Source organism: Rhinoraja longicauda, chromosome 12 (genome assembly GCF_053455715.1).
Source record: "Rhinoraja longicauda isolate Sanriku21f chromosome 12, sRhiLon1.1, whole genome shotgun sequence".
Classification (NCBI taxonomy): domain Eukaryota; kingdom Metazoa; phylum Chordata; class Chondrichthyes; order Rajiformes; family Arhynchobatidae; genus Rhinoraja; species Rhinoraja longicauda.
Window position 1 is genome coordinate 25,338,315 of NC_135964.1, and position 15,563 is coordinate 25,353,877.

A 15,563-nucleotide genomic window follows, 5' to 3' on the forward strand; every position below is an offset into this window, starting at 1 on the left:
CGCCGGCCCAAACACCGATCGCGCGCATGCGCTGACCCAACCGGAGAACGACGCGTTCTCAGCGCCCGAATCACGCGCACGTAGAGCCTGCCACGCGCACGCAGTGCCTGCGTCCCTCCCCGGCCACACGCACGCAGAGCCTGCGACCCTCCCCTGCCTCATGCACGTACAGCCTGCGTCCTTCCCCGGCCACGCGCACGCAGAGCCTGCGTCCCCCCCGGCCACGTGCACGTAGAGCCTGCCTCCCTCCCCGGCCACGCGCACACAGAGCCTGCGTCCCTCCCCGGCCACGCGCACACAGAGCCTGCGTCCCTCCCCGGCCACGCGCACGCAGAGCCTGCGTCCCTCCCCTGCCACGCGCATGCAAAGCCTGCGTCCCTCCCCGGCCGCGCGCGCCGGCCCGAGGAGAGGTTGTGCACATGCGCGAGTGAGTGTGGCTGCGGAACTTGTTGGGGAGTGGGAACGCGGCGACGGCGGTAGAGGCAGTGAGTGAGGAGGAGGAGGTGGAGACCGCGGGCAGGGCAGTGGCTGCCGCACGCTCGGCCCCGGCGACATGCAGAACGTCATTAACACTGTCAAAGGCACTGCGCTCGGCGTGGCAGAGTTCCTCACGCCCGTCCTTAAGGTGAGTGAGTGTGTGAGAGAGAGAGAGAGAGAGAGGAGAGAGAGAGAGAGAGAGAGAGAGAGAGAGAGAGAGAGAGAGAGAGAGAGAGAGGAGATAGAGATAGAGATAGAGATAGAGAGAGAGAGAGAGAGAAGAGGAGAGAGAGAGAGAGAGAGAGAGAGAGGAGAGAGAGAGAGAGAGAGAGAGGAGAGAGAGAGAGAGAGAGAGAGAGAGAGAGAGAGAGAGAGAGAGAGAGAGAGAGAGAGAGAGAGAGAGAGAGAGAGAGAGAGAGAGAGAGATAGATAGATAGATAGATAGATAGATAGATAGATAGATAGATAGATAGATAGATAGATAGATAGATAGAGAGAGAGATAGCTGTGAGGGCCTGTAGTGCCGTGACAGCACTGACCCTTCAGCCCGGCTAACGGGCTCCCCGCTGTCAACAAACAAGGACCCAGCAACCGGAAACACAACCTCACCACAATTTATGAGGAGCAAAACACAATGAACAGCAGATGATGGTTTACAAATAAATAGCACTGTGCTGAAGTAACTCAGCAACTAGGAATAAACCTAACGGCAATTTATTAGCAGCAAGGCACCAGGAACTACAGATGCTAGTTTACAAATAAATAACTCAAAGTGCTGGAGTAACATGGGCAGCGTCTCTGGAACACATGGATCTACTATTTATTAGCTGGTTCCTGACTTTCCTGGCAGTGTCAGGCCAACAAACAGGAGCCAAAAGTGTGTAATTGTCATATGCATCGACACCGAACGATGACATTCTCAATAACAGCAGAATAAAAGGCCTGTAAACACAGTACTCTTAGACAATGTATATTAGATCAAAAAATAATGAAACTGCAATACTAGTTCACAATGAAATCTGAAGATTTCAGTACAACCAAAGAAAGTTCATAAGTTGAGGTTTGTGTTGTGTGGTGTTCATAACATAACATAACATAACAAAACTTTATTGTCATCCGGTATAAATACCAAACGAAATTTCAGCAGTCACAAGACACAGCAAAAAAGAAAAGAACACAGGACACACGACCCCAACACAAACATCCATCACAGTGACTCCAAACACCCCCTCGCTTCCCCCCCCGCACCCACAGATCATGAGCCTAATGGTCTTTTCAATCATTCATTGTATTTTCTACACGGTGGTGGGTGCCTGGAACATGGTGGTGGTGGAGGCAGATGTGATAGTGGCATTTATGACGCTTTTTTTCGGAATAAAGGCATGCTAGGAATGGAAGGATATGAATCAAGTGAGGGAGGGGAGATTAGTTTATCTTAACATTGTGTTCACCATGGACATTGTGGGCCAAAGGAGCTGTTCCTTTGCTGCACTGTTCTATATTGCATTATAGAGACTAACAGAATGACTTCCTTTGGCTGGGATTGCTTGGTGCCGGGTGTTCAATAAATCAAGACTCGTAATTTTTGATTTGATAAATATTACAGTTGAGGCTCAATTAAGATTTTTTCACTTTTAAGATTCTTACAAAATTCACAGCATAAAATACACTAAGGGGTAATCTTACAGAGGTGAATGCATACTTTTACCCAGAGTATGGAATCAAGATTTGGAGGACATAGGTTTAAGGTAAGAGGGGAAAGATAGGAATCGGAGGGGAATCTTTTTCACACAGAGATTGTGGGGATATGAAACGAGCTGCCAGAGGATGTATTTGAAGCAGGTACTATAACAACATTTAAAAGTCACTTGGTCAGGTCTGTGGATAGGAAAGGTGGGACTAGTGTAGATGGGGCATCTTGGTCAACATGCCCCATGTCGGCCAACATTTTGCAACAGCTCGGCATATCTTCCCTACTTTTATACTCTAAGCTTCAAATCATACATCAGAGATTTGTGGTAGAGATTGTGGATTTGGGAGGTGCTGCTAAAGTAGCCTTGGTTGACCAACTGGAGGACATTTTACTTTACGGATGGTGGAGAAGTAACAATGTTGAAGCATTGGTGGAGGAGGTGAATGTTCACTTCATTCTACAATGGACCCCAACTTTACTGCATTCTGCAATGGACCCCAACTTTACTTCATTCTATGCCAGATTCACACCCTCAATAAACTGTTCCTCGCCCAACTGGACTCTACCAAGGATCACAAGCTTGCCCGCTTCCAAACGGGTCCCTCCACCTACACGCCTTGACACGACCGCTCGCAGGCCCGGGGCTCCACTGCTGGACTGCTCCGCCTGCCAGACCACCACAGGGACGAGATCCAGGACACTATCGCCGCCATGAGACTAGCACCCCAACATCCATCACCTCTCCGAACCTCATTGCCTTACTGGCGGATCCTAGGCCCGGACCACCAAAACTTCCACCTCCCCCCTCAGTCTGAAGAAGAGTCTTGACCCGAAACGTCACCCATTCCTTCTCTCCAGAGATGTTGCCTGTCCCGCTGCGTTACTCCAACATTTTGTGTGTATTTTGAATGTTTAAATTGTTGGATGATTTTCAAGTCAGGCAGGATAAGGAGCTTAAGAGTTTTTGGAGTTCTCATCCAAATAAGGGGTGAGTATTTCATTGTTGCTCTTGACATGCCTCTTAGATGGTGGAAAGACCGTGGGGTATAAGGAGGTGTTGCTCATTGTAGTATACACAGAACCTGACCTTGTAAGCATGAGATTTATGGGTGCTCCAGCTGCTGTTTACAGGTAATACTGTCTCAGGAAATGACGCAAAGTGCTGTAGTAATTCAGCGGATCAGGCAACATCTGTGGAGAACATGGACAGGTAATGTTTTCGGGTTGGGACCCTTCTTTAGAAATTAGAGCTTGTATTGTAGCGACCATAGGGATTGGTCCTGAGAGTCAATCCCTCGGATTGGCCAGCAAGGTCACATGGTGGTGCGAACATAGGGATTGGTCCTGAGAGTCGAACCCGCTGATTGGCCAGCTAGGTCAGGTGGTGGTTTTGGGGCCCAAAAACCAGGCAGTGGGAAGAGAACTTCGATGTGAACAGTTTGAGTTAATGGTTGTCTGTAATCTCGTTTGTTATCCTTTGTAATTGAATATTGCTGCCGCAATAAACTTCTTTAACAAAGTACAAGCCTCCAGACTTGCCATATTGGTGACCCCGACGTGATCTAGCCGATCATCTACCATGGAGGGACAAGACACCCCTTCTTTGGTTCTAACGCCCAGCGTACCGCAGCTAAACGCGGTTAGCGTTCATCTTCCTCCGTTTTGGGCGCATCAACCACAACTTTGGTTTGCCCATGCTGAAGCTCAGTTCCACCTGAGAAACATCTCGGTGGACGAGACAAAGTATTATTACCTCCCCTCCTGCAGACGGCAAGTACGAGGCGCTGAAGGTACTCTTGCTTCGAACCTTCGGATTCAGTAGGCATGATCGAGCTGAGAGGCTTATGCACCTGCCGGATCTCGGAGATCGGCTGCCGTCCGCCCTCATGGCCAAAATGTTGGCGCTGGCAAGTGAGCACAAGGATTGCCTCATGTTCGAGCAGGCATTCCGAGAGCAACCTCCAGAAGATGTTAGGCTTATGCTCACGGCTTGTTCTTTTAAGGACCCCGTGGCATATGCGGAGAAAGCCAATGCGCTCATGGTATCCAAATCGAAAAAACACAGTTCGATCAACAGGGTCTCGGCACCATTAGGCAGCCCGTTGCATATGGTCTCCAAAGCATCTGGGGGGTGGAGACCATGTGGAGATTACCGACGCCTTAACGCCGTCACCACGGCAGACCGCTACCCCATACCGCACATCCAGGACTTCTCGTCTGGGCTGGAAGGTGCCATGGTATTCTCCAAAATTGATTTGGTGCGGGGCTACCACCAGATTCCTGTGCGTCCGGAAGACATTCCAAAGACTACCACGATCACTCCGTTCTTTAACAAAGTACAAGCCTCCAGACTCGCCATAGTATCATAAATACAGTTTCTAAAATTAGTGTGTGAAAAAGGATCTCAACCTGAGGCATCACCTATCTGTGTTCTCAAAAGATGCTGCCTGTCCTGAGTTACTCCAGCAATTTGTCTTTTTTTGTACACCTGCATCTGCAGTTCCTTGTAACCGAAGATAATGAACCTGGGTTACTCAGCAGTGATAATACTGCTCAAGCCTACATCAAGGCTTGGTGTTAGGCTTTTTGTTGAAGATGGTCATTACTTTGCACTTGTTGTGATGTAAATGTTAATCGTAAGTTATCTGCCCCAGCCTGAATGATGCCCACGTCTCCCCTCTCCCTTGCCACTTGCTACTTTCTCTGGATTCACAATTTACAACTATTCAATCCTATCTCACATCTCTGCTTTTGTCTCTGGTTTTTATTCCAACCATCTGCCTACCATCTCCCTCGCTTGTGTCCGTCTATTCCTTTGTCCTGCCTCTCCCCTCTTCCAGCTTTCTTTCCCCCCCCATCCCCCACACAATCAGTCTGAAGAAGGTCTCAACCTGAAACGTCACCTGTCCATGTTCTCCAGAGATGCTGTCTGACCCACTGAGCTACTCTAGCACTTTGTTCTTTTATAGTTGTGTAATGGGTAAATCGATGCCAGTGTTGTAACTGTATTGAAACAGCTTGGTTTAAAACACAGCTTGGCAGCAGAGACTTCTTGCTCCAACTATGATAGGACCTTGATGAGACTGCACCTGGAATAATATGTGTTGATCTTGTCTCCTCCCCAAGAAGATTAGAGACAGTGTCGCAAAAAATTAATCAGATTGATTCCTTGGATGGTGAATTTGTTGTACGTGGAGAGATTAAGCAGAGTGGGCCTTCGCTGTCTTGAATTTGAAATGGGTAGTGATATTGAAATAATGACTATTCTTGGGGACCTTGACAGGTTTTTAAAGAATTGGTATTTTCTTCAGCTGACCCAGAGGTTGTGGCCTTAACGTAAGGATTGGCTATTCAGCTGAGTGATCATAGACTTCTGCACCCAGAGATTAATGTACCTTTGCCCAAGACTTTGGAGGCTCAAGTATTGATAATAATCAAGATGGCAGTCAATAGGTTTTTGGATAAAAGGAGCATGGAAAGATCATCTGCGTGTAATTCTGTCTCAAGCCATTGTTCTATCTTTGTTTACACGAGCTGACAATCCTAGTGTTAGCCACCGTGGCTAAATTAATAATATATTTATTTTCTTGTCATTAGTGTGCATTCTCATTCCTTTCTCATTGCAGGAGTCAAAATTTAAAGAAACTGGAGTAATTACCCCCGAAGAGGTGAGTTGTTTTGATGCTAATCCATGCATTTGATTTTGCCCAAAATAGAAGTACAAATGCAGAATAATTAATAAAATGTGTCTTGGGCATCCTGTGTCAAGGTGTAATGAATATAAATTTGTTTTTGATGTAAATTCACCGTGTAAATGTCATCATTGGTGTCCAAAATGTTGTAAAATTATGAAAGATATTAAGACCACAAGATATGGGAGCAAAAGTAGACCATTCGGTCCATTGAGTCTGCTTCGCCATTTGATCATGTCTGATCTATTCTCCCCCCCCCCCCCCCTCCCCCCAGCCCCATTCTCCTGCCTTCTTTGAGACTCTTATTAATCAAGAACCTAAAAATATCCTAAACCGTGAAAGGAACGTCCTTTTATTCTGAGGCCTCTGGCTCTAGGCTCTCCCATTACTGGAAACATGCTAGGATGCTATGTTTTAAGGGCCTGTCCCAATTACGCGATTTTTAAGGCGACTGCTGGCAACTGTCAAAGTCGTAGCAGATCGCCAAAATTTTCTTTTACCCTACGACAATGACCACGACAATGCCGAGTCAGGTCGATACAAGTTACTTTTTTGTGAAACTAGCACCTGGCTAAGAGATTACACCGTCTTCGGAAACATCGCAAAATTCCCATGCTTACCTGACCATCAAACTGTCGCCTCCAATCTACCTGTCAAATGTCCAAACGGTAAATAAATTGGTTAAACAAAACTATCTTCTGGTATCTTCAAATGCCTTTTCTTAAATTAATATTACGTGCTTCTAAATGCATCTGCGCAACCTAGCAAACCTGGGGACAGCATGCGACAGTGCCCGCAATAAGCTACGATACCTGGCGACAAGCCAGATGTCACCGAGAAATTTCTATCTGGAAATTTTTTCCGCGATGCGCCGAGATCCACTACAATTCATTGAAGAATCCTCACGATCATGCCCGCGACACCCCGGCGAATGTTCGGCGACAGCCTAGTTGCCGGCAGTCGCCTTAAAATCGCCTAACTGGGACAGGCCCTTTAAGCCATCTTAGTCCAAACCAATTTCAGGTATTCTTTGACCAAGCCTTGCATTTAAACTTTTTTAGATTGGTGTGAAAAATATAATGTAAACATTAGAAAGGGGAATAATTTCAAAGAATAGCAAGACTTTAAAATGGAGCCATAATTCCAGGCAACTATTAACTAACTTCACATCAGTGGTAGAAAAGATGATAAACTTTCTTCAGCAATGTAATAGAGAGCTTATTTGGACATTGCAAAAATGCTATTTAAAGGTAGGATGGATAACCACTTTAGTGAGAAATGAATAGAAGGGAATAAAAAACTAGTTGATGGCAGGTGGAAGAAAACTCCAGAATAATATTTCATACTGGTTATGTGGGTAATTTACCAAAATATTACAATTATCCCCCTTTGTATGTAATATTTCCTCATGTTGTGAATAGGCTGGTATAAACTGATGTTTGGTTTGATTAAATTAATCTTCCTTTGATAATCTCCCTTTCATTTTAATAATCGTTGAGTACATTCAGTAAATATCACAATTTATTTAAAATAATTATAGTTAAAAAGTACCAGGATTATATTTTGAATAATTCTTAAAGAAAGTTGTCAATAAATTAGATTGAACATATTGTTGTTCTGCAAAAACATTGGTTGCACGCAGTGCTCACACCAATTTTTGTCCTTTGTATAAAATTTCTCAAAAGAGCCTAAATCAAATGTGACCCAGCTTTAGGGTTTACGCACAGAAGCAAGTACTAATGCAGCTGATAAAGGGGTCACTGTTAATTTAGCCCAGTTCCTAACACTTTTGTTAACAGCAATCAGAGAAGGCAGTGTGCCATAGAAGCATAATTCACAATGTAATTCACGATTGATAATTCATAATGTGATATGGATGCTTTGGAGGCGCAACAGGAAGAGAGAAACAACTCCCACATTTACTAAAGTGACGTGCAAGGTCTAGTCACTATGATAACATACTCGAGAGAGGTCAGTGTGCTGTGGACCCTGAAGATGCTCCTGGTATTGCTTTGTTTAGTTTAATGTCTGGTACAATTTCATCCAGAAATTATTGTGAACAAAAGCAAATTAATTTTGATTGGGATCTTAGAAAATCGATCTCGGCAGTCTGGATTATTAGGGAAAACTACTTATTTGCTTTTCATAGAGTCATACAGCATGGAAACAGGCCCAACTTAGCACACCAATCAACATGTCCCATCTACTCTAGTCCCACCTGCCAGCATTTGGCCCATTTCCCCTTAAACCTGTCCTATCCATTTTCTTTCTCACTCGTAAATTTGTTTGCAGAAAATGTTTAAATAAGTTTAAAATGTACATAGCTCACACTGATGCAGTCAACCTTTTATATATTTATAGTCAATACATTTGTACGTGACTGATCTCACTTTTGTTATGAAAACATCGCATAGGTTTGTATGCTCTTGCGCACCATTCAAAAGTAGCTGTGTATATGATACAGGCAGTTTCTGCCAACATATTTTTGTGGATTTTTTCATTAAAAGGGTGATGTAACCTTTCCTAAATTCACATCTCTGAAGACCAATAATTCTGGTTTAAGAACACAAATGTCAGTTGGCCATACCGTTAAAATACATGTTCACATCATTCACAGAACTCTCACAAATCAAAATGTAACTTGTGGCAGTGAAGAAAACAAAATAAAGTTTGCTTTAGCCGTCGCTGTCAGGTTTGCTGAGTATCTCCAACATCAATTTACAATTTTAGCAAGTATCCTCTTTGTTTTTGCAGTTTGTGGCGGCAGGAGATCATCTGGTCCATCACTGTCCCACTTGGCAATGGTAAGTGAATAATGGATTGAGAAAACTTACATTAATAATTGAGAACTGAAATCTAGATCTATACATACAATTATTTTAGATTTGGTCAGCATGTCAGCGCAGAAACCAGACAGACAGTGCAGCGCCCAACAATTTCATTCTAATGTTTATGCTTAATCTCCCATCTAATCAACCCATCATCATTTCACCCAGCTTTTTAATCAAACTTCCTCTTAAATGCATCGATACTCACCAACTCAATCATCCTTTGTAAATGAAAAACACACAATGCTGGAGTAAATCGGTGGGTCAGTCAGAATCCCGGGAGAACATGGATAGGTGACGTTTTAGGTTGGGACCCTTCCTCAGACCATTCTTCTGAAGACGGATCCCAACCCAAAACATCACCTATCCATATTCTCCAAGGATGCTGCCTGATCTTCTGAGTTACACCAGCACTTTGTGGCTTTCCTTGGTAAACCAGCATCTGCAGTTCCTTGTTTCTATCTTTGTAGAGATTGTTCATAACTCTAATTGCCATTTCACTAAGAAAAAAATCCTTTAAATTTATTGTTTAGGGATCATTTATTTGAAAGAAAAGAGTCCCAGACTGTTTAGTTTTTTCCCCATTGGATGGAGCTTTGTTGTTCTGTCATCATTTTGCACCTCTATTGTTTCTACAGCCTTAATTTTCTATATTTTGTGTACCAATGTGCTCAGATTCCTTATTACCAATATTTATGGGTTTCTCATTATTAAGTCATTGAATCATATAGCACAGCAACTGGCCATTCAGCTAACTCATCCACACTGACCAAGTTGCCCAACTGTGTTAGTCCCCCTTGCCTGCACCTGGCTCATATCCCTCAACTTTTCTAATCCATGTACCCATCTGTCCTCTAAATTTCATTATTTTGCACTCTTTTGGGTATTTTAGGTTATTCAGTTTACCTGTGAATGTCATAATTATATAACCTCAGTATAAGGTCTCCTCTCAGGCTTCTCTGCTCCAGGGAAATATATATCAGCTTGTCCTTCTAACTCAAACTTTCTAGACACGTTAACATCCTTAAATCATTTTTGCATCGTTTCCAGTTCAATTACATTCTTTTTTATGGCAGGGCAACCCTAATTCTACACAGTACTCCAGATGTGGCTTTACCAATGTCAATGTCTTGCACAGCTGTAACGTGACATTCCCTTATGTAGGCAAACATGCCGAATGCCGCCTTCGTCACCCTGTCTACTTGTGTCACCACTTTTGTGGAATCATATACCCGCAGGTGTCTTTGTTGCACAAACACTCTTCTAGGCCCTGCCATTTACCTTCCTAGCTGGCTGTACTAAATTGCAACACCTATTTATCTAAATTAAACGCCATCTGTCATTCTTTTGCCTATTGGCCAAGTTGATCAAGATCCATTTTAATTGTACATATCTTCCTTCACTCTCCACTATTCCACCAATTTTGGTGTTATTCCTAAACCTACCAATCGTATCATCTACATTCACGTCCAAATCATTAATATAAATAATGAATAACGGTGGAATTAGCACCAATCCGTGTGGCACACCACTTATTACAGGCCTCCAGTCTGAAAAACAGCCAATAAAATACCCAATTTTGCTTTTACTCCTACATATACTGAATGATGAATGGCGGAGTAGACTTGATGGGCTGAATGGCCTAATTCTGCTCCGAGAACATATGGAATGGCTTCTTCATTTTCCCTTTCTGCTCTATGCCTATTCACCAAGCTGTCTATATCGCTTTGCACTCTTTATATCCTCCTCACAGCTAACTTCCCCACTTAACTTTGTATTGTCAGCAAAACTGGAAATTGCACATTCCTGATTTTTCATATAAGACATTAGTATAGATTGCACATAGCTAAGAGGTCAGGTCAAATTCATGTGAAATCTCCTTATTGACAACATACTGATCTGCAAATGATTTATTTTTTCCTATATGATTTTGTCTTTTAACCAATACTTCATCCATTACTATATTTTTTCCAACTATATGAGTCCGTACTCTATGTAATGACCTTACATAAAGTCATTGTGTAAGGTCATTGTGGCAGCTTTTCTGGATTTTCAAAAAGCAGCAATCACTATGGCTCTTTATTCACCCATCTAGTTACATATTTTTAAGAGACCCTTATGTTATATAAAGGTGGTTTATCTTTTACAAAACCATGCCTGCTTTGCAGTATCATGAATATGTAAGAACTCTTACCACTTATTTATGGATTCGCTATTGTCCAAGCTAATTCATTCATTCATTAGTCTACAGTACTTTCTCTTTCCTCTCCTTAGCTAAGCAAAATTATTATGTTCCAGAGTCTAAGGAATTTTGGACAGTTACTCTTACTCATTCACTAAATCTATGTCTCTCCTTTAGAATCTTAGGATGTTAAACGTGGTGTAAAGGATTTGTTCCCCATGCCTTCTCCAGAGCATGCTCTTTATTAATATTGTAATAATCATTTCTCACCTTGTTTCCCCAATGTATACTGTCTTGTACAATGCACAGATTCATTTACATTTATTTAAATAATCAGCTTTTTGTTATTCAATTAATTTTCCCTGTCTGTCTTAAAGAGATCCATATATCTCTAAAGTAAAGATTAAAGTGTGGATAGGAAAGGTTTAGGATATGGGCCAAGTTTTCCAGGCAAATGGGATTAGCTGAGAAGGGGCATCTTAGTCGGCATGGGCAGGTTGAACCGAAGGGCCTGTTTCCGCGCTGTATGACTGATTCTGTTTGTGTCTTTGCCGCTCATTTCCTAGTTCTGCTCTGATTTACAATAGGGTTGCAGTATGCAGAGGGCATTGGGCCCTTAGAGTCGATACTCGGAGTACAGAAGAGTAAGACAATTCACCCTATTTCACTGCTCTCTCTCTCTCTCTGCACCCTGCTTTTATTTTCATTTTAGATATTTAGCGAGCTCCTTAAAAGCTCCATTTGACTCTGCCTCCACCACTACCCTAGTAGTGCATTCCAATTTTTTTTTAATTCCCCTGATGTCACTTTTCATTCTCTTGCCAATCAACTTTATTCTATGTCTCCTAGTTTTTGACTCGTCTGCCAATGGTAGCAATTTCCTTGTATATACTCTTTCTACGACCGTTGTCATTTTAAAAGCCTCTATCTTTCCAACCTCCTCTGCTCAAGGAGAACAATCTCATTTTCTTCAATCTTTCTACGTAACTAAAGTTCCTCCGGTCTGGAATCGTATGGCTAAACCTTGCTTCACCCTCTCTTAAAGCCTTCACATCTTTCTACAGTATGGCACCTGATAATGACAAATAGATTATTTGGAAAGGGTTATTATGTCCTCTTTGTTCTTGCTTTGTCCCTGCTTATCAATCCCAGGATTCTGTAAACTTTTGTAAATTATGAAACTACTTCCTCAGTACCTACCCCTCTCAATTAATTCTGAACTCACAAACCAAGATTCTTCCGTTCTTCTACCTGTTTTAGAAGTGCCCTCCAGTTTATATTATCTATTCTTATTATTACTGCCAAAATGTAACTCCTTGCATTTCTCACGATTGTTTCATCTGCCCCCATTTATCCAAGAAAGGCAGTGATTCTATACTAATTTTTCAGGTGTAGGAAGGAACTGCAAATGCTGGTTTACACCGTAGATAAACACAAAATGCTGGAGTAACTCAGCACGTCAGGCAGCTAGAGGAAAGGAATAGGTGATGTTTTGGGTCAATACATCACCAAAACCGCGGCCTGGCTGCGGCACTTTCCATCGCCCGGTGGGGACTCAGGACCTTCATCGGCCTGCTCGGCTCGGCCCTGGGACTTTCCATCGCCCGGTGGGGGCTTCAAAAGTCGGGAGCCTCGATCGCCTCGTGGCACCACGGGAGAAGAATGAGGAGGAGATAAGACTTTTCTTTGCCTTCCATCACAGTGAGGGTGTGCCTGGAGCAATCACTGTGATGGCTGGTTTGTGTTAAAAATTGTAATTGTGTGTCTTGTGTTCTTTATTGTCTACTGCCGGACCCTGACGTGAGAGGACGCTGGCGCTATTTGTTCGCCGCTTCTCCGTCAGGATAGTTTGTCTGTTTGTTTTTATGTCTTGACTGTTTTTGTAAAGCGTCTTTGAGCATTTGGAAAAGCGCTATAAAAAATAAATGTTTATTATTATTATATTATTATTATTATAATACCCTTTGGACTGAAAGACGCAAAGTGCTGGATTAAGAAATGTCATCAATCCATGTTCTCCAGAGATGCTGACTGACCAGCTGAGTTATTCCAGCACTGTGTCCTTTTTTGTCTTATGCTGTTAATGTAGAGTGGCATTTTAAATGACAATGCACATCAATTTATCTTGCATTTTTAGGGGAACAGGCGAGGACACCAAAGTCAAAGCCTACTTGCCCAAGGAAAAGCAATTTCTGCTAACGAGAAATGGTAGGATAATTTCTAACAGAATTAGTTATGTTTTCCTTAGCCAAAATACATAATTTTGAATTCTTGTTTCCATGTAATTTAAAATTTTGTGTGACACTTGGTTCCTGTTATTCCAGATTTCAGTTCACTTACCAAACAATTTTAAAAGCCTAATATTGGAGAACAATGAACGTTTAAAAACAAGTGACATTTTTACTAAGTAGTAATGCCTGTTGCAGTCACAAGAGACTGCAGAAGTTGGAATCTTGAGCAAAAAACAGTGCTGGAGGATCTCAGCGGGTCACTGAGTCTGAAGAAGGGTGCCGACCCAAAACATCGTCTTTCTATTCCCTCTGCAGATGCTGCCTGACCTGCTGAATTCTTCCAGCACTGGATTATTTTCTGCTTATTGTACTAATTTGGTAATAGTTTTTCTCTGATTTCCTTCAGTTCCCTGCTATAAGCGCTGCAAACAGATGGAATACTCCGATGAATTTGAGGCAGTCATTGAAGAAGATGATGGGGATGGCGGATGGGTAGACACATACCACAATTCAGGTATCGCTAGAGGGCATGACAACATAGGAAGGAATTGCTATCATGCCACTATTTATTTGTGCACTTAAATTCTGACTCATTCACAGTTGGAATGATTTATTTTGGAACATAAAGATGATTGCGCTTTTATACTGTTGGCGGTACGAAGTATGAAAACGCACACCTCCAGATTCAGGGACAGTTTCTTCCCAGTTGTTATCAGCAACTGAACTGTCCTATCACCGCAGTCCTGAGCTACCATCTACCTCATTGGAGATCTCGGACTGTCTTTAATCGAACTTTACTGTACTTTATCTTGTACTAAACGTTATTCCCTTTATCCTGTATCTGGACACTGTGGACGGCTTGATTGTAATCATGTGTAGTCTTTTGTTGACTGGATAACACAGCACAACATAGCTTTCTACTGCACCTCGGTATTTTAGATTTAGAGATATCTCGGTATGTGTGGCAATGATAAACTAAACATAAATTGGGAGGGAGGTGGTAGAGAGGAATTGGTAAAGTGGGCCATTTAGGACTGAGATGAAGAAAAACTTTTCACCCAGAGAATTGTGAATCTGTGGAAGTCCCTGCCACAGGCAATGGAGGCCAATTGACTGGATGTTTTCAAAAGAGAGTTAGATTTAGCTCTTCGGGCTAAAAGAATTAAGGGATATGGGGGAAAGAGCAGGAACGGGGTACTGATTTTAGATGATCAGCCATGATCATATTGAATGGCGGTGCTGGCCCGAAGGCCTACACCTACACCTACACCTATTTATCTATGCTTCTAAACAGCTATTGGTTTTTTACATTTTTTAATTTTCATAATTTAAAATACTTCTATCAGATCATCACTCAACCTCCAACATTTCAGAGACTACAATCCATATTTGTCCAACCTCTCCTTTTTGAGAGTGCTATGCAGGAAGCATTCTGGTAATCTCTTCTTCACCCTCTCCAATGCCTGCATATCTTCCCTTTTTCTAACCTAGTTGCATCCTCAAACAATGTAAATAAAATTGTCAAACACTATTTTGCTTTTATTAAACCAAAGTGTCTCTGCTTAATTGTATTACAATTTTCTGAACTTCCTGTTATTCCATCTTTAATAATGGCACCCTTGCATTTCTCCAATAACAGATGTTAGGATAACTAGCTAATAGTTTCCTGCTTCCATTTTCTCTCTTTTCTTAAATAATGACATTACATTTGTGGTTTTCCATGTTGCTGGAACCTATTCAGAAGTGCAAATCTTCAGGAGATAAGTATTTTTGGGACAGTGGCGCAGTGGTAGAGTTGCTGCCGTACAGCGCCAAAGACTTGGGTTTGATCCTACTATGGGTGCTGTCTGTATGGAGTTGTACGTTCTCCCTATGACTGCGTGGGTTTTCTCCAGGTGCTCCGGTTTCCTCCCGCACTCTAAAGATTTACAGGTTTATAGGTTCATTGGCCAGTAAAAATGGAAAATTCTCCCTAGTGTGTAGCGTACGGGATGATCGCTGGTCGGCACGGACTTGGTGGACCAAAGTGCCTGTTTCCACGCTGTATCTCTAAAGTCTAAAGAGAACTATGATTGTCTGTCTTCACTACATTTTCTTTCCATTTGGCAGGTGTTGCTGACGTGACGGAATCTATAACAGAGATAACTTTAGAAAGCAAGGACAACAAGTGTATAGGAAGCAGCGCTGCTTGTGCGGATGATAACGAGGAAGATGAAGATGAAGGGGATGCGGCTGACATGGAAGGTTGACCATTACTCCGCTCAAATTCACTTGCCATGTTTTTGCCCACTCTTGATCAGTTTTTTTTCCTTATTTATTTGCCACCAGTATTGGGGTTCATTAGCTAAACGCAATGAGCTTAATTTCATGTTTGAATACATATTGATTTTATCTATCGATTGTGTGGGTGGTACTTGGATGGACTACTTATTACCATCATTGAATTCTATTCTTGGTCCC

At 42.5% G+C, this 15,563-nt stretch overlaps 1 protein-coding gene across 1 annotated transcript in view; it reads left to right on the forward strand.

Moving 5' to 3' along the window:
- Positions 1-414: 414 nt before the first annotated feature.
- The window catches only part of atg3 (autophagy related 3), a 29,551-nt gene continuing 14,402 nt past the window's right edge, over positions 415-15,563 (forward strand). Inside the window, exons 1-6 of the mRNA XM_078408698.1 lie at positions 415-625; positions 5,797-5,838; positions 8,617-8,666; positions 13,010-13,080; positions 13,510-13,617; positions 15,213-15,347. Coding sequence (XP_078264824.1) covers positions 554-625; positions 5,797-5,838; positions 8,617-8,666; positions 13,010-13,080; positions 13,510-13,617; positions 15,213-15,347 — 478 coding nt within the window. The 5' untranslated portion in view covers positions 415-553. The remainder of the gene's footprint in view (positions 626-5,796; positions 5,839-8,616; positions 8,667-13,009; positions 13,081-13,509; positions 13,618-15,212; positions 15,348-15,563) is intronic.